The 25036-nt window shown below is 43.2% G+C and overlaps 2 protein-coding genes across 2 annotated transcripts; both read left to right on the forward strand.

The window, feature by feature from the left end:
* Positions 1–1097: 1097 nt before the first annotated feature.
* LOC116223589 (protein L-Myc-1a-like) lies at positions 1098–4604 on the forward strand. The gene is made up of 3 exons (XM_031580851.1): positions 1098–1298; positions 1956–2584; positions 3318–4604. The coding sequence occupies exons 2-3, from the start codon at positions 2005–2007 to the stop codon at positions 4010–4012; spliced, it is 1275 nt and encodes a 424-aa protein (XP_031436711.1). The 5' UTR covers positions 1098–1298; positions 1956–2004; the 3' UTR covers positions 4013–4604.
* Positions 4605–15050: 10446 nt separating this feature from the next.
* Positions 15051–24790, forward strand: hadhab (hydroxyacyl-CoA dehydrogenase trifunctional multienzyme complex subunit alpha b). The gene is made up of 20 exons (XM_031580099.2): positions 15051–15188; positions 16050–16091; positions 16202–16272; positions 16557–16690; positions 17110–17248; positions 17532–17651; positions 17926–18028; positions 18340–18462; positions 18678–18796; positions 19821–19877; positions 19997–20106; positions 20282–20416; positions 20553–20724; positions 20948–21034; positions 21420–21560; positions 21728–21796; positions 22307–22502; positions 22794–22908; positions 23127–23272; positions 23660–24790. Exons 1-20 carry the CDS (start codon positions 15122–15124, stop codon positions 23803–23805), a joined length of 2292 nt encoding a protein of 763 aa, XP_031435959.1. The 5' UTR covers positions 15051–15121; the 3' UTR covers positions 23806–24790.
* The last annotated feature ends 246 nt before the right edge of the window (positions 24791–25036 follow it).

The following is a 25036-nucleotide window of genomic DNA, read 5'->3' on the forward strand; positions in this document are numbered from 1 at the left end:
TTCGTCTTTCAGTTCAGTTGGTACACACTCACTGACCTACCTGCAGTAGTTTCTGTCACCCCACTGTGAACAGGGCAGCCAGCCCAAGCATCCTCACTCCATAGCTTTCACACTGAGCACACAGAGGTAGTGGGCCAGTGGTCTCTCTCAAATGTAAAGGGCGGTAATTAGCACCTAATTGACAACTCACATCACCATGACAAGAGCTCTTATAGAAAACTGTTGCAGCCTTTATCAATGACCTCAAAAGACAGACTTGAATTATATTGAATAAAAAGATAGGAATGTTTCTCTCAGTGCATTCAAGGTCATACTTTAAGGGGAAGTTAGTGAAATGTGATGTTTGTGTGTGATGTGCTTTGCCCTGCAAATGAAGCTGCGTTGTTCTTTACATTATTATTTGTTGTTCAAACTATGAAGTGACCCAAAACCAAGAAATTATAAGAAACCCAGAATATAGTTGCTCAAAACAGGCTACTTTCAGTGAACCTTTTCTGCTGGCTGATGAGACCTACAAATCTAACCATTTTATGGCGCTCACATGCTGTAAGAATATTCCGATGGTTGATGTACCTTAATCACCAGGAGCCAAGCAGCAGTTGCACTCAATACTGAGCATTCAGATTATGGTCAGACGCCCCTCCTCACACGCACGGTGTACACATGTGTTCTCTAGAAAACGTGGAAAAATCTTCACATGCGTGAATTTAAACAAATTGTTGGCTCAAAAGTGAATGTAATGTTCCCTACATTAATATTATAAAACAAAAACGACGATATTCGTTAAATTGGGGGCAATGCCCTATATCATTATTTGGGCGTCGGTCTTTAAGCTACTCACTGCGGCTGTAAAATCATAGGCGCTGCTTCTTTAAAACATAGGCGCGGTTGGAGATTATTCCCCGCCCTCTTTATGCAAATAACTTGTTCTGTTCTCCACAAAGCCAAAGACACACTGGCGGGAAAACGCGGCATGAGATGTGCATAGAAGTCAGAGAGAGGGTTGATAACTAGAGCTGTAAAAAATTTCGGGTGGATTTGGAAATTAACCCAAGGATTTTCGAAAATCTGCACTGCTTGATGGAATTTATTTTTGATACCCTGGTCAACGACAGTTGATTTCTTGTAGACTACTCAAGGACTTTTATGATTACAATCAACGGGGGATTACAAAGGGCGACTTCTCGGAATACGCAGCATCTATTGTAGCCTTCGCACAGCTGATTTTTGTTGCGGATGTGCTTTTCCCCCTACAAGAGTTGCTCTGTGTTATGGTGCATTGTAGCCCTAATGACACGGTAAGGTTTTTGCACCGTCTTATTTTTAATACTGTCCGGCATAACACAATCAGTAGCCTTACAAAGGCAACATTAAGTTGTGGAACGTTATGTTCTATTGTAATACGTTGTTAACGATCGAATGGTTGTCCAGGACAGCCTACGAGTGGGTGTTCAAGTCCGCAGAGTATGTTGAAAATATCTTGTCAGATATAGTTTAGCGTCCCACGTTGTGTTATCTTTAGGCTACAGTGTTTAGGTAACAGTGCAGCGTACGGTATGGGAGCGGCAGGAACTTGCTCTTGTGCCGCACTACCGGTATTAAAGCGCAGTCTGTAGGCTAATCGCAACGCCTACTTTTGCCGGTCAGTGGGACACTGTGTAACCTACAAAGTTGCGTCAAAAAGCAAACCAAGTAACCGCATTATTTTGAGACTTTGCCCTTCATTAATGTTAAAACTCGTTTTAAGAGCAAATGATTTCAAGCAAGAATGTAGAACCATTGTATTTTAAAATGATTTGTTTAACACATATTTTAGTAGGCCTACGCAAATACGGCTATTTTGTCATTTACAATTTGACCCAGCATTCCTTTTGTTATACAAGGAAGCGAGAGGTGAAGAACTAGCATCAATGTTATCTCAGATCATCTGTAAATATGACCCTTTATCTCCTTAGACGGTGAGAAGTTGCAGATAAGAACGGGAGTTGCTCTTCCACTCCTGAGATGACCGGAGCCAATGCTATAGCGCCGTGTCGTGAGAATTGGGAGATGGAGTGTGACCGCTATCAACATTATTTTTACGACAACCTAGACACAGAAGAGGATTTCTTTAAATCCACGGGGCCAAGCGAGGATATATGGAAAAAATTCGAACTCTTGCCTACCCCGCCCATGTCTCCCACACGGACACTCGATGCCACTGCCGTGCTGCCGTCACCCGATAAGCTGGGATGGGCTTCCAAGCTTTTGGCACAAGATGAAGACTTTGAGGAATGCTATAAAATCGACTCGAAAGACATTTTTGGAAACCTAAGTTCTATCATCATTCAGGACTGCATGTGGAGTGGTTTTTCGGCGAGTCATCGGTTGGAGAAGGTGGCCGGGGAGCGTTCGCTGATCAGACCGCTGCCCAGCACGCAAACAAATTCGAACACTGCAAAGGCTACGAACACTGTAGCTGACACGACGGTCATCTGTGCCCCTGTGAGAGACTGCGTGAACCCGACTGCTGTCCTCAACATCCCCTGCAATAACCTTAAGAGGCTGGCGTCCTCGGGGTCAGAGTCTCGTGCTGACTCGTCCGGTAAGAAATCGGTCAATTATTTAATTAGATGAACCGATTTTAGGGGGGGGGCTGAAATGCCGTTACAGGCGACGTAGCAGATGATAAGTTGATCTTCACTTGGAAGAAACGTCAAAACCTTTACCTAAATATAACTGCACCAGTTTCAGACCTCGTGCACTCACATGCCGCCACTTCTCACAACAACTCGTTTGCACCTATTGACAGATAGGCAAGAGACTTGGCCTAGCCACTCCACACCCTGTTAAGATATCGCTCATCTCCACTGAGACACACCCTCTCTTGGATTGGAAGCATTGTGGCCTAAAACTGAATACGACTTCTCTTTCAACTCTCAAACTTAAAGATGGTTGGGACAGACTTAATTTAACCGTAACACTTTGTCTCCAAAGAGGGGCTATTTGAACAAATTGAAAATCCGAACAATTCCATACATCATAGTTTATTTCATCAGTGTTTTATATCAGTGTTTTGTACCTCTATTAATGTCAGCTATGTTGCCTTCTAGAAGTGTGCTACTGTTCAGAGATGCTTGTGGAAGTTGTTTTTTAAACTTGATGGCTGCCATATTATGGGCTAGATGTGGAACACACAAATCTTCCATGCATATACAATATCAATCATGGTTTACTTTTTCAGTTGTTGTGATGTTAGAGGGGAAGCCTTCTTGCCTGTTAAATGTTATGTATCGCTTTGGGTGCGGTGTTTTGAGTTTGTGCTCTCTTCATCTCAGATGATGACGATGGTGAAGATGACGATGAGATTGACGTGGTAACCGTGGAAAGCCGACCGAACAGAACCCTGGTCCCCGTGACCATCACCGTAACGGGGGATCCTCACGGCCCCGGCACCAAACGCTTCCACGTGTCCGTGCACCGCCAGCAACACAATTATGCCGCGCCATCGCCTGACAGTGACCACGACGACGCGGACCTCGACGACGCAGACCATGACGACATAGATGACGCAGACCATGACGACGCAGACCATGACGACGCAGACATTGGTGATGCTGACCTGGACCTGGACCACGACGGCGACCTGGACCTTGATCTCCCATCCAGAAAGCGCCCCCACTCGGAGCAGGATCACCTGTCCTCCTCTTCCTCCTCCTCCTCCTCGCCCAGCAGCCCGCACAGCTCCGATTCGGAGGAGGTCTCCATGGGCGAGCGGCGGCGGAACCACAACTTCATGGAGCGCAAGAGGCGTAAGGACCTGCGCTCGCGCTTCCTAGCGCTCCGCGACGAGATCCCCAGCCTGGCCGACTCCAGCAAGACGCCCAAGGTGGTGATCCTCACCCGGGCTGTGGACTACCTGGTGCAGCTGCACTCCCGCGAGCACGCCCAGGCCCAGGAGAGGAGGCGGCTGCGGGCCCGGCAGCAGCAGCTTTTGCGCCGCCTCAGCAGTCTGAAGAAGGGCAAACCCTGAACGAACGCTTATAGCGGCGGATAGGCTAACAGCCCCCGACTTGACTAACACACCAGAGCTGCCCTCACCAAACTAGAAAGTGAGAAAGGCACGGGGGGCCGCCGAGTATTACAATGAAGGCAAAAGTGAACATGGGCTGATGCGAACTAATAGGGGTATTGGGAAGGCGCTAAACGGGTTGTAATTCAACTTATCTTGTGTGCCGACTTGAGTGGATGTTGTTGGTGTGTTTGTTATGGGAGGTGTACATAAACGGGACATTGTATAGCTTTGGACTTGTGGGCAGATGTCCTTTTTGCGGTGAACCATAGATTTAGGCCTTGTCTGTGAAGTGGAGTATTGACCTCCATTGACAAGTTGCATTTTCAGTGGGACGGGGGTGTGTTTGTACAAATGTTAAAAAAAATCACTCTGAAACTTGCACATTTTGTTATGGATTTCATCTGTACAAATTTCACTGTAAATACAGAGTCTATTTGAGGACTACCTCTTGACTGTATAGAACTACACGACTACTTTAAAAGGATATATTTTTTGCTAAAAAAAATACACCAATCAAAATGGGTGTTAAGAATAAAATCCACTACCATGACTTATATTTGTTGTCTTCTGTGGGTTGGAAGTGTGTGTGTGTGTGTGTGTGTGTAAGAGAGGGGGAGATTGATTTTGTCACTTTGTGTAATTTTTTTTTGTGTGTAAATATGCTCTGTATGAAATCATTCTAGACTCAATATTAAAAGTATTGGGACCTTTGCAAGGGAATCACAAGACCATCACATTTCCGATGGTATTGTTTGGTTGAATATATTTGCCCTCAATAAAAAAATGAATCAAATCATGGAGAGGAGAACAATTTCTCTTCGGTGGGGTATTGGAAGTATTTAAGTGTTCCAATCCTAATAGAAGAGCCTTCTGGCTTCGTTTTGTTAGGAGAAGGAAGCCATCCGGCTTCTCTAGTAGAAAGTTTACCACTTGCCCCCCCCCCCCCCCCCCCCCCCCCCGATTAAGACAAATCCAGACTCTTGCTTATTTTTAATTTCCCCTATTTGGACAATCTCATCCTTATAACGTTTTTGGCTGAGTTGATAGGATATAGACCCCTCTTTGCCTTTGCTTGTTGCTCAACAATCAAGAGCTGTGGAGAGAGCTGGCCAACTGCTCTGCATTGTGCCGCAGGGAACGCTGGCCTCTGGCACACGGGTGCCTCCAGTGAGCATTAGGTTACAGCTCCAACATATGGGGAGTGGATCACTGGTGGAATCAAGCCACCATAAGGGTGAGCGCTTGCTAGCACCTGTCTCACATGGCCACACCTACAACAGGTTCCATTATCCTCGCACATGCAAGCACAGGTGCGCATTAGAATACGGTCCCTGAGGGCGTTGAAGCTGTGCTTGCTGCGCAGGGGCGTGTGCCTCTACAGCAACTTTTTGATGATGTCAGTAACCGTCAGCAATGTATCCTGTTTGTGAGGCCTGAGTGACTGGCTCACCACACAACCCAACTGTCACCAAGGTTTTGCACTCGTGCTCATAGGAAAGAGAGTTCTTTGTAAAGTGCCACGGTCTCATGTATCTAGTGTCAATCCGCATTGTTTGGGTGCTTCGGATGTGTGCAAGACAAAGCCTCTGTGTCATAGAAAGGAGCTGTTGGAGTTCTGCCATTTGGGCTTGGCCTTACCCCATTTTTATGGTTGCCTTAACATCTGTCTCTTATTTTACTTACATGGTTTCTTAATCCGAGTAGATTTATATTGTACTTAGATACATAGACTTTGGCTTTATATTAGTTTCCACTACTGGTGTCTGTTGTGACCAGAACATGTATGATGCATCTAAAGCTGCTTCCAAAACACTAAAACGATACAAAAGCTATTCTTTCTCTTTGGTATTGGAAATAAGGAATGAAGGCTGGATGGACCTTGGGAATGTGTAGTATCTGTGGGAACGGGAGTGTTAAAATGGGAAAAGAAGGACAGAGAGTAACTTCAATATAGAAGTAAGAATGTGCTGGAGGCGGTCCAGCATTAACACACATCAACACCTTTCACATAGCCTCTCTAGGAAGTCCATAAACACAGACTATCAGATGCTTTGATTTGTGTCCTGTCCTTATCGGACTGACATTAAGGTTTGTGTGGTTTATTGTTGGTGAATCACACCCTGCAAAGCACACAACTAAAAACAAAGCAACTCTTTCTCCTTTGCTGCTGGACATGGACTTTCTCCAAATCCCATGTTGCTGGAGAAGTAAAACTCCTGCGTCAGGTAGTAGAGCATGATGCTATTCAGCCAGGGCTGTTAAACTCCCCTGTCTTCACTAACCAGCTTTTCTGCTTCGCCTGCCAGACTCCAACATTGATCACACGGCCACATGCATATTCAGGCCGGGGAGCTGGAGCTCGGAGCTCGGCGCTCTATTCCAGCCCCCTGCTTTCTCTGCATTTGTCTCGCTGAGCTCCTATACAAAAACCGTCTAATGCCATGCATTGAATAGCCGTGGCATTCCAGTCTGTCGGTGGAGCTGGGGTCGAGAGTGGGCTTTTCCAGAGAGGAACACAAGCGGGTCTTTCTCCCCGCTGCTTCCGGGTGTTGTTGTTGCAACACACGTGTCTCGGCTACGTATGTGGGAATTGTGCAACCGCCCACCATCAACCAATTTCCTTCAGAGATTTCACAAGTGAAACTGCTTCTGACCCCAGGATTTTAGTGACACCCTTGTGTGTGCCTCTGTGTTTGTGAAAACAACTTTCTATTCGCACATGAAACAGATATGTGTGTGTGTGTGTGTGTGTGTGTGTGTGTGATAGAGAGAGAGAGAGAGACAACTGGTCCACCCACTCTGCTTCTAGTCGGAATGTTTACACTGTTCCTAGACTTTGCCCAGGTAATTTCTCTGCCACTTGTCAGTTGGTCCCAATTGTCTTTGTCATGGTGCAAACGGAAGTAAACACATGAGCTTTGACCACGGGCGGCTAATCTTCTGATCTGATGTTTCATACAGTATTAACTGCCAAAGTTTGTAAGGTGGGTGAGCAGCTGAAGGGAGGGGAGGGAAGGGTCGAGAACAAGGGAGGAAGTGAGAGGAGGAGAGGAGGAACTAAGGGGGTGAATGATTGATGGGAAAACTCACAACATCCTCAACTCAAGCCTGTGCACCGCCTTTGTCATTGTTGTGCTTTTAAACAGTTTCTCCTGCTGTTCCTCTGCGCCACTAGAATAAGAAAGAGTGCACTCACCGATGGTTCAAAGTTATGTCATTTCTCCCAAGCTTCCTGTGTGGAGACCTTAGTGTAATGTGAGATTTGTTTGATAAACATACTTCAGTGTGTCTATTTTTACTGTTTCTCTCCCTCTCTCTCCCCCCCTCTCTCTCTCTCTCCTTCTCTCTCTCTCTCTCTCTCTCTCTCGCGCTCTCTCTTTTCTCTCTCCCGCGCTCAAAGTGCAGTCCTCTTAACACCACTTCTGCCCACTGACCTAGATTCCATCTCCATTGTGGTACAGGAAGTCTGGCAGTCCACTGATCCTAATAAGGCCAATGGAATCTCACCCCCCATCTCTCCCGCTCCCGCCCCCCTGTCTCTCTCTCTCTCTGCCTGTCCCTCTGTCTCCCAAACACACACCTTCCTCACAGATCTAGTGATTGCTCTCACTCCCGCTCTTTCTGTGTTGACTCCCGGTTCTTCTGTTGTTCTCTCTATCTCTGCTCCCTCAAACACGGAAGTCTCTCGGACGGAAAGAAGGCAAGCAGGCACATCAGAAGTGGGCTGTGCTTACACTTATCTGATTTCCGTTGCTATTTGATTTTACTATTGTTGTATTATTTCCCAACTGACTATCCCTCCCTGGCTGAGTTAAAAACAAGAAATGAAGCCTGTCAGTGCATCTTTCAGAGGACGTTTTCAACACAGATTAGAAAACGATTTGGGCATACACACACACACACACACACACACACACACACACACGCAGACACACACGCAGACACACACACAAACACACACACACACACACACACACACACACACACAGACACACACACAGACACACACACAGACACACACACAGACACACACACACACTGTAAACACATTCTGTGCTCTGTAGGTCATTGTTTCCCGAGGCCAGTGTTATGTAAGAAGGATCACTGAGTTCATGTAATTTGCAGCCAGAGCGCTTTTAAGTTGTGTTCCCTCCACCTAGCTGCAGCTCTGCATACTCAGGAAGGTCTGCCTGTGTGTATATGTGAATATAGGTGTGTGTGTGTCTCTCTGTGTGTGTGTGTGTGAGAGAGAGAGATGTACATAGAGAGATACAGAGAGAGACACAGAGAGAGACAGTTTGTGACTGTATTCTCTGTTAAGAGAAGTGGAGATGGGGCTTTTCAGAGATTGAATAATTGATATTGCAGGGGAAAATGCTTCAAAACACGCAAGCACACAGAAGCACACAAAGCTGTATCTGTTGCAAGAACAACAAGCTCGAACAGACAAACTGGAAGGAGGATGGTAGTAGAAATGAATGGAAGCCCTCTATCTCTCTCTTTCTCTCTCTCTCTCTATTTCGCGCTCTCTCACTAAGACATACACACGCTCAGTCTAACTGACTAGTCAGCGTGGCGGAGGACGGGATTGGCTCCTAGCATCACAGTCTAATCTGAAAATAATCCTAATCCCATTAGTTGAAACGCCACAGCCATCTGGGCCTGACCAGACTGGGCTGCTGTCATGAAGTCACTAGGAGTCCACTGCCAAGTTGACCAGGACTGCCCTAATGCAGCAGCAGAGCGTGTGAGTGATGGAGGATTCAGTGCACTGACAGTCTAAACCTAGAAAGGGGTTGCAGCTCTGTTTGAGATAAGCCTTTTCGACAAAAGTGTTCAGCATTTCATAACTTCTGATCTTTGCTCCCTGTGTTATTTTGTAAGGTTTAGTAAAGTAGATTTTCCTCTACTTCATTTATGTTCCAGGCACTACTAAAATCCCTATTGGATTGGTGTATTTCACTCTTGTCTGACTTTACTGATTCACAGTGTCTTTTTATTTAGCAGACATTCAACAATTTGTTACACACACACACACACACACACACACACACACACACACACACACACACACACACACACACACACACACACACACACACACACACACACACACACACAGAGTCTGTATGGATACTTTTGCAGTATGCATCTGTAAACGGTACGCCAGCTTCCATCTGTCTGAAGTCTGAAGCAGCAGTAAGGAGTTAAGGTCTAAAACTTGTGACCCAACTACTTAAAAGCAGCCACCAACAGCCCAATTGGAACTGATGAAAGCTAACTGGTGTCTTTCGGCAATATCTTTGTTATGCTGTAAAAGTCTTATCCTTGAACTACATAGTGCATTTCTTGGATGGTTAGTGGGACCGCCACATATGTTTATCTGTCCTTCACATTACCATGTACCGTCAAAATAAATGTGAAAATGAAACCAGCCCACAACAACATACCTAAAACCGTGGCAAATAGTTACAGAGTTGTTTTCAGAAAGGCGCAGCCCTGGTGAGAAAATATAATGATTTTTTTAACCATTAAGCAGTGATTGGGAATAGACTAAATACTTGAGCGTTCTTCCTCTGTATCTGCTAGCTGATGGCCTTTCAGACCCATGTGGGGGCACACTTCCTCTTGAAAACGTTTGAATGAAAACTGTTACTTTGTGGAGATCTTGTTACAGACTCTACTCTATCAGGCAGTAGAGCGTGTGGACTGAGATTGAGTTTCGGTTTGAGTGCCTTTCTCCTTGCAGGCAAGCAGATGTTGCTTTGTGTGCGAGCTTGTCCCACTGTTACTGCTGCTGGTGGTCGCCTGGGAGATGGCTGCATCGTTTGAATTCGCCCCACCTGATTGGCTGAGGGGCCTCTCTGGCCAGACAGCATGGGTGTGACGCAGGGCTTTCTCACAGATCCCTTTGTCCTCCTGCTCTTTGTCTGTAACAAGGCATCAATGAGAAACTAACCCTAACAGCCCCTCACCCGTGAACCCCTGCTGTACTTTAACCTCCATACATCAGAGGGAGCAAGAGAAAGAGGGAGGGAGAGGGATAGAGGGAGAGAGAGAGAGAGAGAGAGAGAGAGACAGAGAGAGAGCGCAGTTGTTTTACAGTAACAAAAGCCCACTCTAATGCCCAGAGTTGGTAGGTGTCGGATGTGATCTACTCAATTGGACATTTTCACACTTTGGACAAGGTTATAGAAACACTGCCTCATTTAAGCAGATGAGATTTACTTTGGACAACACAAACATTTTATCCGTCAAAATCAGTGTCACATAATCATTTGTTTCATTTATAGGGAAAAATCAGGGGTGTTTGTGCTATTTTATAAGTGAGAGGCAGGCACACTCAGAGTGTGGCGGCATTAAACTTCATTACAAGGGTAAATCCCCCAGCTGCTCTCTCTGGGTCACTGTAAGTGTGTATTGGAACATTGTTGTGGACTCACACACCTAAACATAGCTAGAATAACAGCATTACATAAGCAGTCTCTATGTCAAAGTCTGGACTGACAAACATGCATGTAATAGTCCATGCATTGCAACACCAATGTTATTATATAACAATGTTTACATACGCATTACATCTTTATTACTGAAATGAACATGACAGAAATGAATAACTCCAACCTTTAGGTTGATGTTTCTTAACATATGCTACAGCTTTGTTTAGTCAGCCATCTTGAGTGGATTGTATGTGAAAAGATAATGAGGAACAAGAGAAAGCATGACAACATGCCTCTAGTATGTGTGCGTGTGCATGTGGGTCAGTAGGATCAGAACGAGGGAGTGAGCATGTAGATATGCTGTCTGCCGACTACTGGCTGTTATATAACAGGGCTCTCCCTTTCAGCTTCACACAGAAAACAGTCCTGCTTGCTGCTACGTTGGCTATGTCGACGGTGTGTGCGCGCACTTTCGTGTGTGCAGATCTGAGTGTCTGTTTCCTCCGTGCAGTCAGCTTATTAGTCAGGCTGTGTGTGGACCCGCACAATCTGTGTGTGTGTGTTCTCTTTTAAAACCGACTTGTGGCGAGTCATGCTTTGGAAATTACCTTGAGTACCTGTAGTGGTGGAAATGTGTATGACAGCTGACGTGTTTAAAATAGACTTCTGTGCTCCTCTTGGTAATCACCTAAACACAGCCTTCCCATTTCAGACGACCTAGACTACATATTCTCTTTGCTTACTTATGACACATTACCATTGCCTGAAAAATACATTTTGTTGTCATTTTCCCATAACCTGTATTCTTCGTAGCTCTGCACTGTGGGTTAAAAGGGATTGTTTTGTATATTCTCATAACAAAAGAAGGAATTCAATCGTCTTAGTCTATAGCATTTTCTGGACAGAGGGACCCTCTGAGTCTGCATTGAGTCTGAGCCAAGACCCAGCTGCTGCAATAACACTGACAATATCTGTTCTTTCCCCGGCTTCAGTCTTCAGCGCAGAGGTGTGGCCACAGAAATCTCCCGCCAAGCAGATATGTAAATTCATCTTCATGAGCTCCACCAAGCACAGACTCTCTTAAAGGGCCATGCAATCCAAACTTCTGTTCTGTTTATGTTTTTTATGTGTGCCACAAAGCTTTCAGGTATTCATAATATAAAACAAAGTCTTGTAAATATGGATAAACACTAAGTAGCAAGGTTAAAGTAAGCACATTGTCATTATATGTGGATATTTTTTTTTATCATAATTACAATCCTATTTGAAACATTCTGGTGCAAAAAGTCCTGATTCATAAATAAGAATTATTTTGTTATGTTCAGTATGCTTGAACTTTCTTTTTTTCTGGAGCCAAAAATACCCAGATACTGCCCTCTAGCTGTGATTGTATGTAAGTACAGGCAGACCAGACAACTTGAGGACTAATGTTAGACTGGTGACAAAACTGCTGCATCAGAGAAGATTGTCCCATTTGCAAGAATCTGCTGAATACCATCTACCAGGAAACAAATGTTTATTTATTGAGGCAGTTTTGAGACTTGAGCACACTATTGGGACAACATGTAGGATCACTAGGAAATTTGATAAATCACTTTTTCAAATAAACATCATGCAAAAACAGTATTACCCTGGTTGTTTTGTATGTCAGTCAGCAATCCCTGTTTATAGTAGACATTCCTAGACTGAATAAAGATAAAAGGTTCTTGGCCTTCACAATCTGTTCTGTCAATACTTTTTATGTGCAAGGTCAAAGAGATGACTCCTGCAACACAACTTCTGTCCACCGGTCAAACATTCTTCAATGTTCCATTTAGCTGCTCAGTACTAGGTGACAGTACTAGGTGATGTGCCTCATTAACAAAGAAATTAACAAAATCATTAACATCCTGCAGCCTCTCATTGCCACCATCCCATTTATATGCCCTTATAATTTCCTCCATTAACATGGTGAAAGCCAAGGGTGAAATGGTGCATTAAGCCATGATACCAATCTCCAAAGGCTGCCAGGATGTGGTGTAGTTACCTGTGTGAAACATAACTGAATGTCCTCAAAATATGCTTTGATTTATGCTGAAATATTCTCAGGGAAATGAAAGTAACTGAATGTCTTCCACAATGGACTGTGTGGCACTGATCCACAGGCATTAGTGAGGTCCAAACATACCACACCGAGGTCTCTGCCTTCTGTCCGTGCCGCCCTGAATTTGGTGCCAGATCATGGGATTTCTGCTCTCAGCACAGAAAGATCTATCGAACTATTTGCCTTCAAATCGGAGAACCAACCTCCTTACTACCACACTAAAGAAGATATTTCCTTCCACATTAAAATGACTGATAGGTCGAAATTGGCATTTTATAGGCACAATAAGATACCCCATTAGAGCCAGGAGCCCATGCACCCCTTGCACAACACACAACACACAACACTTGCACTTCTTTTCACCTCCAACTGGAAGAATGTCTGCTAGTAATGGGAGTTCCACATGCATCTGATGGTCAGGATGTACCCGTTGAAGATACTCCTCCAGGTCCTGTCTTTCAATTTTCAAACATCCAGTTTTCTCTTGAGTGAACAAAGACTTCATAAAACTAAATAGATCCTTGGAGAATGCAGCCCTAGCTTGTTCTTTCTTGTTCTTTCTTGTTCTTTCTTCGCCTGAGAAAGTCCGCCCTCCTTAGCGTAGCCAGTCTACCCTTCACCTCTGCCTGCCGTACACTAATACCTTCTTTCTGTTCATCATCAGCTCATTTCCATTGCTTCTTCAGCTGCCTCTTGCTTTCAAATCATGCCTTTCTATTTCACCCTGTTGTCTTGGCTTGACCTTGCTTTTCCTTTCATAACTTTCTGACCAACTCCACATCTTTCCGTGCTATAACTATAGATGACCTCAACCATACCATTCAATAACCCAGACAGCACAAGGCCAGTGGACTGCTGTCGGCCCACTGGGGGCAGAGCTTGAGGTCCACTGGCTTTTTTCTCATCGGTTTTAGGGTGGTCCACTGGTGAGTTACCACTTGCTTTAATAACATTGTTTTTTAAAGTAACACTATGCAACAATCTTTTTGAGGTATGGTTTTATAGGCAACTAGTTTTGGAACCATCCTCAAATTCATTTTGATAGCATATGGTCATGTGAAGGACAAATAAACACCTGTGTCTTTCCCACTAGCCATCCAGGATATGCCGTATGTAGTTCTGTGTTCCGGGCTGGAACGCTGGAACGCTGGAACGCTGGAACGCCCTGCTAAAATGGAAGAAAAGCTTTCACAACATGACATTGCCAGCTATACTGCCAAAAGTGTTTTGACAAGCTTCTATCAGTGTCAACTGGGCTGTTGGTGGTGTTTGCTTGCCTTTTAGGTAGTTAGCTTGCTAGTTTTGGAACAGAACTCCTTATTGCTGCTTTAAATTAATTTATACTTATTCATTCATTTTCACCAACCTTTGACATTTGCTTTAGATGTTACCAGTGTGTAACATTAGTCTTTAATAAACCAAGTCCTTGAGAGCCTTGTAGTGCCACCAACACCTTGTTTCGCGGCTGATATTTTAAATAGACTATGCCAAGGGTATGATTTAGAAATTCCAGGAATTGCTAATATTTTATGTTACTTTCTTAATATCCACGCCTAATTAAACTAAAGATGATGGTGGTCCGAGTGTGGACCAGAAGTGGCACACCACCAGTGGGGTGCTGACCAAAATCTATCGGTGGACCAATTTATGCTTGCTATTCGGGAACCTAATAACTCGTCCTTGTTCTAGTGTCAATCTAACTACGGTTCTCCTGCTGTTTATTTTTTTTTTTATCTTACATTATCTTGTGCAAATTCCCCACAAATGAAACTGGACTGATGACAGACAAGTAGACCATTGAGCTCATAAGGACTTCTTATGTTTATAATTTAACTAGGGTCATAGGTCAGCAGTCTTCTTGCCTATTTGCCAGGTTACCGACCATAGTCACAGAACTATTGTAAACAAAGAAGCACAACTAGATGTATGGAAAGCGAATGGTTCAAGGAGTAGGCTATCTTCTTGCAACTGAAACTTAGAATATATATTTCTCGCCAATATCAACGTTATCTTTATTAAGATGATTGTATATGTGCATTAACGCATGTATGTCTTATTAGGCTATATGTTTGGATTTTTTTTTTTTACATTTTATGAAAGCAATAACAACACAGTCTTTGTTTTCTCTGTCACTGTTATAAATCAATCAAACGAACAAACAACATAGACAACTTGTATTTAGAGGTGGAGTCCTCAGACATTAGGTGAAGGCTTAATGCGACAAATCACCGTTGCAAAGGGTAAAAAGAAAAACGAGGAAATTAAAAGACTGAACATTAATAGGAATGTAGAAAAACGATTATATGTAGGCCTATTATGCTGTTGTATGTATAACCAAACGATTTAAGAGATAAGAGATTTCAAACTAGCTTCAAAGAAGATTGAGGTGGATAATATTCAAAAATATTTGCTAGCGGCAATACGTTTGGGCCATTTCGCTTTCCGTACACCCGTTCAGTGTAAAGACTAAACATAAATTCCTAAAGGGAGCGGTGTTTCATCGATTGTGTGGGTCGGTCTTGCAGTAGCCACTTTCCCTCAAAGATGGCTGGTGTTCGAGTTGTGGGTGTACTCTCCAGATTTATAACAAGGAGATACAACTTTCCTTCAGGTACCATTGGTTCTCTTTACTGACTTAATTGAATATTGAATATGAAACTGTGACGCATATACATTTAATGAGGTTCTAATTTAGCCACAAAAGTTATGAAACGGTTGTCACTGTCAGTCTAGCTAGCTAGCTAGGTAGCTAAAAGTCATTGCTGGCTATCATTTCCAGGAACGAGACTGATATTTATGGTTTTGTCATCTTTCTAATCTCAGTAATGTTATCAAGAAAAACATTGATTAAACTCAGAGCTGTCAGTTTTGCCATGTTTTACCACAATCAGGATAGCTAAACTAAGCTGTTACTTGCATCACACGCAAGATGACAAGTCTCTGAATGAATGGAATGGTTACCAGTGGGTGGCTATCCTGCTAACTATTGTTAGTAGTCAGTTCACTACAACGTCCTGCGTAAAAATGCGAGTTTAAAATGGTTTAAAGACCTTCTGGTAAGGTCAGTATGAACTTAATTTGATGTCTGCTGAGATAATATATCTGACCACGGTGCTGCCAGTGTGAGCGAACAAAGTTAGTTAAGGTTATTCTGTTTAGACCTTAATTTAGATGGGCCTGCTTTGTACTACAACAGTACTACCCCGTTCAGTGTTATGCATCACTTCTACTCTGAGCCAAATATAAGTCGGCATTCGGTCCATGTAGGCTATGTCATGTGGCCAAGACTTCATGTCAGGCTATGAAGCCATGGCCATGCCACTGTCTAGTCATCTGTCAGTGTGTAGACATATAATATACAATGACATTGACCAATCTTGTCTGTCAGTATTGATGGAGAATATGTCTTACTCGTAGTTTTAGTCCTCTGTTCTCAAGTCCAGTCTAATTTGATTGTATAATCTTTCTGCAGGTCTCTGTCTACGCAATTTCACCGTGGCTTCTTCTGCAATGGGTAAATATGACTTTACATGCTAATAAACTTCTGTTGAAATAGTATAATTTACTGGGAGGTGTATTTTACTGGCCTTGATGTATGTGTTTGTTTCTTTCTCTCTTAATTAGCTCGAACACATGTCAACTACGAGATCAGAGAGGATGTAGCAGTGGTCCGCATCAATGACCCAAATTCCAAGGTAATATAAAAAAAAAAACTGACCAAGCCATCTGGTATGCCACCGTATTTAGATTTTTTACAGTCTAAGACATTTTGAGTGGAATTATGAAAGACTTAATTCCACTCTCATTACATCAACACGCCAGTGTGAATTGAAAGAAACAGCAGCCAAGTGCAGATGCAGTCTCCAGGAGAAAATATGGGCACTTCATGATTTTGAACTAGTACAGCATCATGTCTACCAGATATTTTGGATCATTTGGTGGATGTACTGTGTCGTTGATATTTGTGTTTCTCTTGTAGGTAAACACACTGTCACAGAAGATGCAGGAAGAGATGACGGATGTGATGAATGAGATCTGGGGGAACGCTAACGTGACGAGTGCCGTCCTCATCTCCTCCAAACCTGGCTGTTTCATCGCAGGAGCAGACATCAAGTCAGTCTAGCTCTCTCTAAAATACTCACACCTAGATTAGGGTAACACCTTTAATCCATTTGAAGGCAGTCGAGGATTTAAAACACAGAATTCTCTACGAGTTATCTTTGTGTGAGTCAAACCTCAACCTCTGTTTTTCAGTGAATATATCCAACTGTTAAAAAATTATTTACAGTATAAATAATTTCTATCCATGTTTCACCCGGACGTACATTGTGTGAAAAAAAAATGTACAGACTTAAAGACTTTCACAAAAACAGCTGTCATACAGAGCCACTAAATGTTGGCAAGCATTCATAATCATTTTACACAAGCATTCTTTTTTTACATTTTCAGTCAGTATTGTTCTTCTATTCTTGTGCTCTTGTTTTTCTTGCAGCCTGCTCTAATCCTCTTTGTTTTCCCTCTTGGCATCACAGCATGATCCAGGCTTGCAAGAGTGCAGAGGAGGTCACCGGTCTCTCTCAGGAGGGCCAGAAGATGTTTGAGAAGGTGGAGAAGTCACCCATCCCCATTGTGGCTGCCATCAATGGCTCCTGCTTGGGAGGAGGGCTTGAGGTGGGAATATATTACATTTGCGCACCTTTAAACATTTTTTTAGTTGTCTGTAGTTATATATTTATATTAGTGATTATTTCTACTGTAATTTCAATCTCCTTATGTTTATATCATCTACATTGGTAAATAACAATGCGTCGTTGACATGCATTTAGTTAGCATGTGCTCATAAGCAGCTGAATCCATGATGTATGTAATTGTATTTTAGAATGGAACAGTTGAACAAAAATGAACCTAAAGATCTTCAACCATCACCTCTAATCCCTGGGTTTGTGTGTTGTAGTTAGCCATCGCTTGCCAGTATAGGATTGCCACGAAGAGCAAGAAGACTGTGCTTGGCACACCAGAGGTCATGTTGGGGCTTCTGCCAGGGGCTGGGGGAACCCAGAGGCTCCCTAAAATGGTGTGTAGCCATGACAACCCCTCAAATCCCTCCATCTAAGAAATTGTTGAAAGGCTTTTGTTTCTGTTAGATATTGTTTCACCTTGCATTTTAAAGTAGCATAACTTGATTGTTTTTTTGAAAAGGTCATGATTGTGAAGATCCTGTATTTCCCTAACAGCATGATAATTCTTTAATAGTATTTAGCTTTTTTTAATGTACAATAAAAATGCTATAGTGAGTGAACAGTTAGTACTGCCAATGGGGTTGATTGAATGGCTTGTTATCATCGCAGGTTGGTCTACCCAGTGCCTTTGACATGATGTTAACGGGACGGAACATCCGCGCCGATAAAGCTAAGAAGATGGGGCTAGTGCACCACCTGGTTGATACCCTAGGCGAGTTTCATTGGAAGAGACCATGTTTGTTTGTATGTTTGTTTGTTGTGTGTTATGTTTTTTTTTTCATATGACCATGTAAGAATTCCTTCCAAGAATTAATGGTTTCAAATTAACTGAGGATAGGCTTGAAGTTTGTTTAGGGCAAAGAACCTCTTATCAGTAAAATCCCCTTTAGGAACTTTTTTTTTTTTAATCATGTATGCTGTCATTCCTGAAAAGTGGTTTTTCAACCTGTCGGACCCTGAAGTTATTTAGCTTTAAGCTCCATATATGACTTTTCTATAACTGTCCTGATGTGTTTCTGGCAGGACCTGGACTGAAGAGCCCAGAGGAGAGGACCATTGAGTATCTGGAAGAGGTGGCAGTAGAGGTAGCCAGAGGCATTGCCAGCAAGAAAGTCCCCCTCGCCAAGGAGAAGGACCTGATGCAGAGTGAGTACTGAACTGATGCTATGTCACAGAAAGGTCTTGGATTCAAAGCACATATCCCTTTAATGTGTCCTTGTAGGACCTTCTCAACATTTATTTTTTATGTTGCCAGACAATATTGAGAAGGAGAACTCTTTCTGTACTTACTTCAGTGTGTTTTGATGGATGTAAGATGTGAAGTATGTCAGGGCCAAAATAATTCTTTTCTTTGTCTTCAGAAATTCAGGACTATGTCATGAGCTATGAGATGGTGCGAACACAGATCTACAAAACAGTAAAAAACAAAGTCATGAAACAAACCAAGGGCCTGTATCCGGCACCCCTGAAAATCATAGAGGTAAGCCTTCCCTGGGGACAGGTTATTCCATAGCCTTTCAGTCAGACAGTCAGACTCTTCACAGAGCACCTTCCTTCCTAACTTGCACTTCTACTAGCACTTTTTTTTCTATTTTTTATGTAAAATAGTTTTTATTGTTACACTAGGTCTCTATGGCTCGTAGCTTGACTGTTCTCTCCCTTGTACACCGCTTTGGACAAAAGCGTCTGCTAAATAACTAAATGTAAATGTAGACATGCATTGACATCCACATTCATAATTCTTTACATTGTGTTGAACTGCCAAAATGCACACTGTGTTTTGGTTTCCTCAAGGGGGCTATGTGTTATAAACTCTTCTCCCTCTTGTATGTGAGGAACTTGTGGGACAGGTGGCTCAAACGTTTACAGGAATGGCCCACTGCTCAGTCCTTTTTGTCTTTTACATTTCTACCACGGTGTAGGAACTACCGAACCTACAAGCTGACGCAGACTAATAATTTTGCTCTTTGATCGCGGTGTCTATTCCGAGCACGGCGAAAGAATTTCAAGGATGTCCCCAAGGTCGAGTTGGCCATTAAATTGGTTAATTGGCTTTGTCAGCTGTAATTACTTAATAAATTAAGATACCAGCACCGCTGTTCATTTAATTCAAGACTATATTTCAGCTGTTCATTCAGCAACAGTAACCTCAACATGTTAACTCTGTAAGATATAATTCCTTTTGCAGTATTTATCACCTAACCTCTTGTTAAAAAAAAGAAATACTCTTGCTGGTTTTAAAAATGGCATTTACACTCACATTGCTTTTAACCAATACGTGTCAACCATCACTGTAAGCCCCACCCAACAGTTTCAGGGCCGTACAGAAGCACCTATCTCAGAATAGGTACTTATTTCTCCTGCAAAAACGGTTCTGAAAGGGGTTCTACAGGGGTGGTTCCTGCAGTTGAAACACACAGGTTGTGGTGCAGGCCGCCCTAAAACACCCCGCTCATTCCTGCAATGGAAAGGTGCCTATATTTACCACTTTTTCTGTCCTATAGTGTGTGAAATCAGGAGTTGAACAGGGACCTGATGCTGGGTATTTGGCAGAATCTCAGGTGTGTTTTACTCGTGAATTAAGTTATTTAGCTCATGAATATATCATGGGCATCTTAATAATGTGCTTGTTATATGACATGTCCTGCTTTGCTTTCATTGATTCCTACTGTTTTTACAGAATTTCGGCAAATTGGCGACGAGCCCAGAATCGGCAGCTCTCATTGGTCTGTACCATGGTCAAGTGGCATGCAAGAAGAACCGCTTTGGAGCTCCGGAGAAAGAGCTGAAGTAAGTGACGGAGTTCTTTTCCCATCTACATCTCCCAGACTATCACAGTTAAACAGGGAGCGAAATGACTAGCCTCTTATAGATGCAGCAGTTTTGTATATGTATGGATGTGTGCATGTATGTGAATAGACCATAAAAATGGCTGCATGTCAGATCTGCTCTGCTGTAACAACAGAACCTTGGCTATCCTCGGAGCTGGCCTGATGGGTGCAGGCATTGCCCAGGTGTCAGTGGATAAGGGGTTTCATACCATCCTGAAGGACACCACATCAGATGGCCTGAACCGGGGTCAGCAACAGGTTTACAAAGGGTGAGGAAGCTGTGTCCCTTTACTTTACTTCTGTTTGTTAATCCATCTCTTGTTTTTCTCCTGTACTGTTCACCATCTCTTTATTCAGCTTACCAATTCAGTTGTAAAAGCTGTCCGCCCATGATGTCGTCCCCAGACTCAATGACAAAACCAGGAAGAAGAACATCACGTCTTTCGAGAGGGACAGCACTCTGTGTAACCTGACCGGCCGGCTGGACTACGCTGGCTTTGAGAAGGCTGACATGGTCGTGGAGGCCGTGTTTGAGGACATCAACATCAAACACAAAGTGCTGAGGGAGGTGGAGGCTGTAAGTGCACGGCCAGCATGGCATAGACCTCAGAATGTGCCGTTAGAACACACATGCACATATCTTTGAGATGCAGCATCCCTTTCATTCAATTTTGAATAGTGATTATATAACGATCTCTTGTATAGTTATAAATATTTCACAAATTTATTTTTCTTCTGCTTTTTTCTAATGGTGTACATAAAGTGATCGACTGTGATCTCATGAATGTTTTTCCTTTTAGGTTACTTCCCCTGACTGTATATTTGCTACCAACACATCAGCGCTTCCCATCAAAGACATCGCTGCTGCCAGCAAACGGCCTGAAAAGGTCATCTTTACTAACGAAGCGATGCATTACTTTTAGCAAAGTTGAACACACAGATTTGTTGTCTCTAATAATACAAAGATGGTTAACGATATGAGCTATTGATATGAACAGTTGCTTTTATCATGAAGACCTTTTAAATACCATACTAATGCTCCTAAATATAATCTGAAGTCATATGACTGGTAATCTGTTAACATACCACCCCAGTGTTCAGTCATGGTTATCTCAGCGAATAACATTACCCTCACTTTGTCACTATATACTTCTGCTTGTCTCTAGGCAGATTGACTGGTGCTTACTATATGACAAGAGCAGGTGTGAGTGTTCTGCGGTAGGCCTGTTTGGGCCGGGTCAATGAAAGTGTGTTCTGCGTGCCGTCTCTCAGGTGATTGGCATGCACTACTTCTCTCCGGTGGATAAGATGCAGCTGCTGGAGATTATCACCACAGACCAGACCTCACATGACACCACCGCCGCCGCTGTCGCCGTGGGCCTCCGTCAGGGCAAAGTCATTATTGTTGTTGGGGTGAGACGTCTCTCAGACTCTGGTTCTTCATCCATCTGCCCTAACCTTTGGAAACGTTATGGTTCATGTTTTCAGTTCCCCTTGCCAATAAGCCAGTGTGTGACCAAAGTGATACATTTTTTTTTTTTGCTTTGTCATATAACAGAGGTATTTGTTTTTCTGTGCAGGACGGTCCAGGCTTCTACACAACACGCTGTCTGGCACCAATGCTAGCAGAAGCAGTGAGGGCGTTGCAGGTATGCATTCTTCTTGCAAACAGTCTGTCAAGGCCTGTTGTTTAAACTAAGAGGCTGCTTGTGTTGGACTAAGCCTTGAAAAAACATTGGTTCTCCGTAGAATAGATTAAAGAAATGTTGGAAATAAATATGCCCTTTGGTGTTGAGCTGTGATTAGCCCTGCTCAGCCCTGATGGGTGACCCTCATCAGGGGTGCTTGAAGCAGGGATAGCTAGAAGAAATGTGGCCCAGTGGGACTAGGAGCAAGATTGAGAATCTGTTGTATAGAAAGTCCATTTGTCCAGAGCTGCCTTTATATTTCCTTGTTGGCATGTCCACCATTATTCCTAGTGTTTTGTAAGTGGATTTGGAGTACATGTTTACAGCACATACAGCTACAACCTTTGCATTGCTAGACACAAGTCATGACATTTAACTAGCAGGAACGGAAAGGACTTAGTTCCATCCTTGCATTGCCTGTTTTCCAGAGCTGAAATGCTGAAATGTTTTTGTGATGCACCATCTACTCAGGAAGGAGTGGACCCTAAGAAGCTGGATGATCTGACTAAAGGTTTTGGATTCCCCGTGGGTCTCGCCACCCTTGCTGACGAGGTTGGCATCGATGTGGCCGCCCATGTGGCAGAGGACCTGGGCAAGGCGTTTGGCTCGCGGTTTGGTGGCGGCGACGTTGAGGTGCTGAAGACCATGGTGGAGAAAGGATTCAAGGGTTAGACAAAGCTGGTTTATGCCTTAGCGCACTCATTCTACAGGCCTCATCAGTGTGGATAGAAGCTCCTTCTTTTTGTTTTTGGGCTCTGGAGCCAAATGAGTGGTGAGGTGAAATAGAGCTTCATCCTGTGGTCCATACAGTACACCCATGGTCTTCGGTGTTCACCATTACCCTTTCTCAGACAATTACACTGATGGCGTCTGGATAAACTACACATATTTGGATGAAGGCAAAAGGGATCGTTGAATGTAGCATTGTTCGAAACTCTCTATTGTGCTGTGTACTTAGGTCGTAAGTCTGGAAAAGGATGTTACGTTTACCAGCCAGGCATTAAGAGTAAAGATGTCAATCCTGATACTCTGGAGATCTTGGAAAAATTCAAAAAGACCCCACACCCAGCAGTGTAAGTGTCCATGCCTTTCCCAACCTCTTGGCAGACAGTCTTTTTTACTATTGTCTATGAAGTCTATTGTTTGGAGACAGCACATGTTATTCAGTCAGTGAATTGAATGCACTTCGTGTTTTCAACCGTTCTGAATGTACATGAATATGTGAATTTAATATTTCAGTGGACGTTCTAACTGAAGCATGTTGATGCTGACCCCCTGACTCTCTCTGCAGGTCCTCCGACTCGGACGTCCAGTACCGGCTGGTGTCGCGCTTTGTGAACGAGGCCGTGCTGTGCCTGCAGGAAGGCATCCTGGCCAACCCAGTGGAGGGAGACATCGGAGCGGTGTTTGGCCTTGGATTTCCACCCTGCCTTGGAGGTATGCTTTCCATCAATCAATCAATCAATCAAACAGCCCACCTCACACAGACTGACTCTTGAGTGATATTCTGAGCATAGTCTAGTCTAGTCTAGACAAAAATGCAATGACTATAGTCACATGGCAGGCTGTATGCAAAGATCTAAACTTTTAACTTCATAATTTGTATAAATATGTAGTCACATGTATTGTATAGTATTTATGTTTAGTTGTGACTGCATGTCATATAGGTTTGGGAATTTGTGGAAAGAGAAATCCCCTATGCAGCAAAGATAAGAATTGAAATGAAATACCAGCCACTATTTAAATACATTTAAATAAAATCATCAGCTTTCACATTACTGAGTGGGAGATTAAGTTGTGCCCTGTAACACCTCTTCACCCCAGGTCCCTTCCGGTTTGTGGACAGTTTTGGGGCAGGCGCTCTGGTGGACAAGATGAGGAGGTTCGAGGAGGTTTATGGAAACCAGTTTACACCCTGTCAGTTGCTGCTGGACCACGCCAAGGACCCCAGCAGGAAGTTCCACCAGTGACCTGGACCACACTGTGCCATCCCCGCTGCTGGTGGACTCACGGCTCCTGGAGGCTCCGCTTGTACAAACACAACCACTCTCTCTGAGGAGCCAGGCATGAAGGAGGAGATCAGCCCAGGGACCCGGCCTTATTCGAGACAGGACGAACCTCTTATTATCAAGAGGCTGTCTCTCTAACTTTGCAATTTGAGTTGCCTTTAGCACTACAGATATTCAGGTAGCATCTGTCTGATGAAATGGCCTTTTAACAAACATATGAATTTTTTTTTAATTTAATCTTTTTGTAATGTTATATTTTCTACTTCTTACAGAGCAGTTTTTCATGGCAGTTTGTAGACACTACAGCAATGCACAGACCAGGCCATTCCACATCTGTGTAGAGCGCATAAGATTAAAATCTCTTCCTCCGATAGGTAGAGTATACACACTTGGGAGTAAGTGTATACACAGAGCTAATATATGTAAGAATTAGGCGTTCAATTATAATTTTTTGATGAGAGGAAAGTTATTTAGCACTTATGATACATATTTTGCAGTGCCTAAGGACTTGGGCCTGTTTCCATGCACTTGGCTTTTTGTGAATAAACTGTAAAAACAAGTGTAACATTTGAACAGTTAATGTCACAAGAAACATCCGATGCTCCATTCATGAATCACTCATAACATGTAACATAACATGTAACAGTCAAGCTGTAAAAAAGTAATTGGATTCAAATATCTCAATTTCATGTGCATGACAAATATGATTGTTTTGGGTAAACTGCATGATCTTCATTGTGCATCTTGCCATTGAGATGACATTAGTGATATTCAATTAATTTCTTCATGTCAGTGTAGAAGTTTACTTTTGCCCTTTATGATGGCATCTATTTTGCTAAAAGCATTAAGATTTTGTGTCTTCCATCTGTCTTTCATTGCCAGTTCTGGAGTCATGGCATTCGCACACACTGACAGTAATTATGAACATAAAAAACAATACAATACACACAAGTGTTTGACTTGAAAGCTAATGTGCCTCCTGCAGTTTCTTTGTTCTGGTACTGCTTGAAGTATGCAGCATCGGGGACATCAGTTAACTAAATTCACACAAAGGCTATAAAGAATGAGATTCTCTTTGGTAGTTTTCTGTAGGGCTTTGTTTAAAAACCTGACTGCCGTGTGCATAATCCCTTAATAAACGTGTATGTACTTGGTCGTCGTCTGGTCAAGACAAAGTAGTTTATGGCTCACA

This window comes from Clupea harengus, chromosome 14 (assembly GCF_900700415.2).
Source record: "Clupea harengus chromosome 14, Ch_v2.0.2, whole genome shotgun sequence".
Lineage (NCBI taxonomy): Eukaryota > Metazoa > Chordata > Actinopteri > Clupeiformes > Clupeidae > Clupea > Clupea harengus.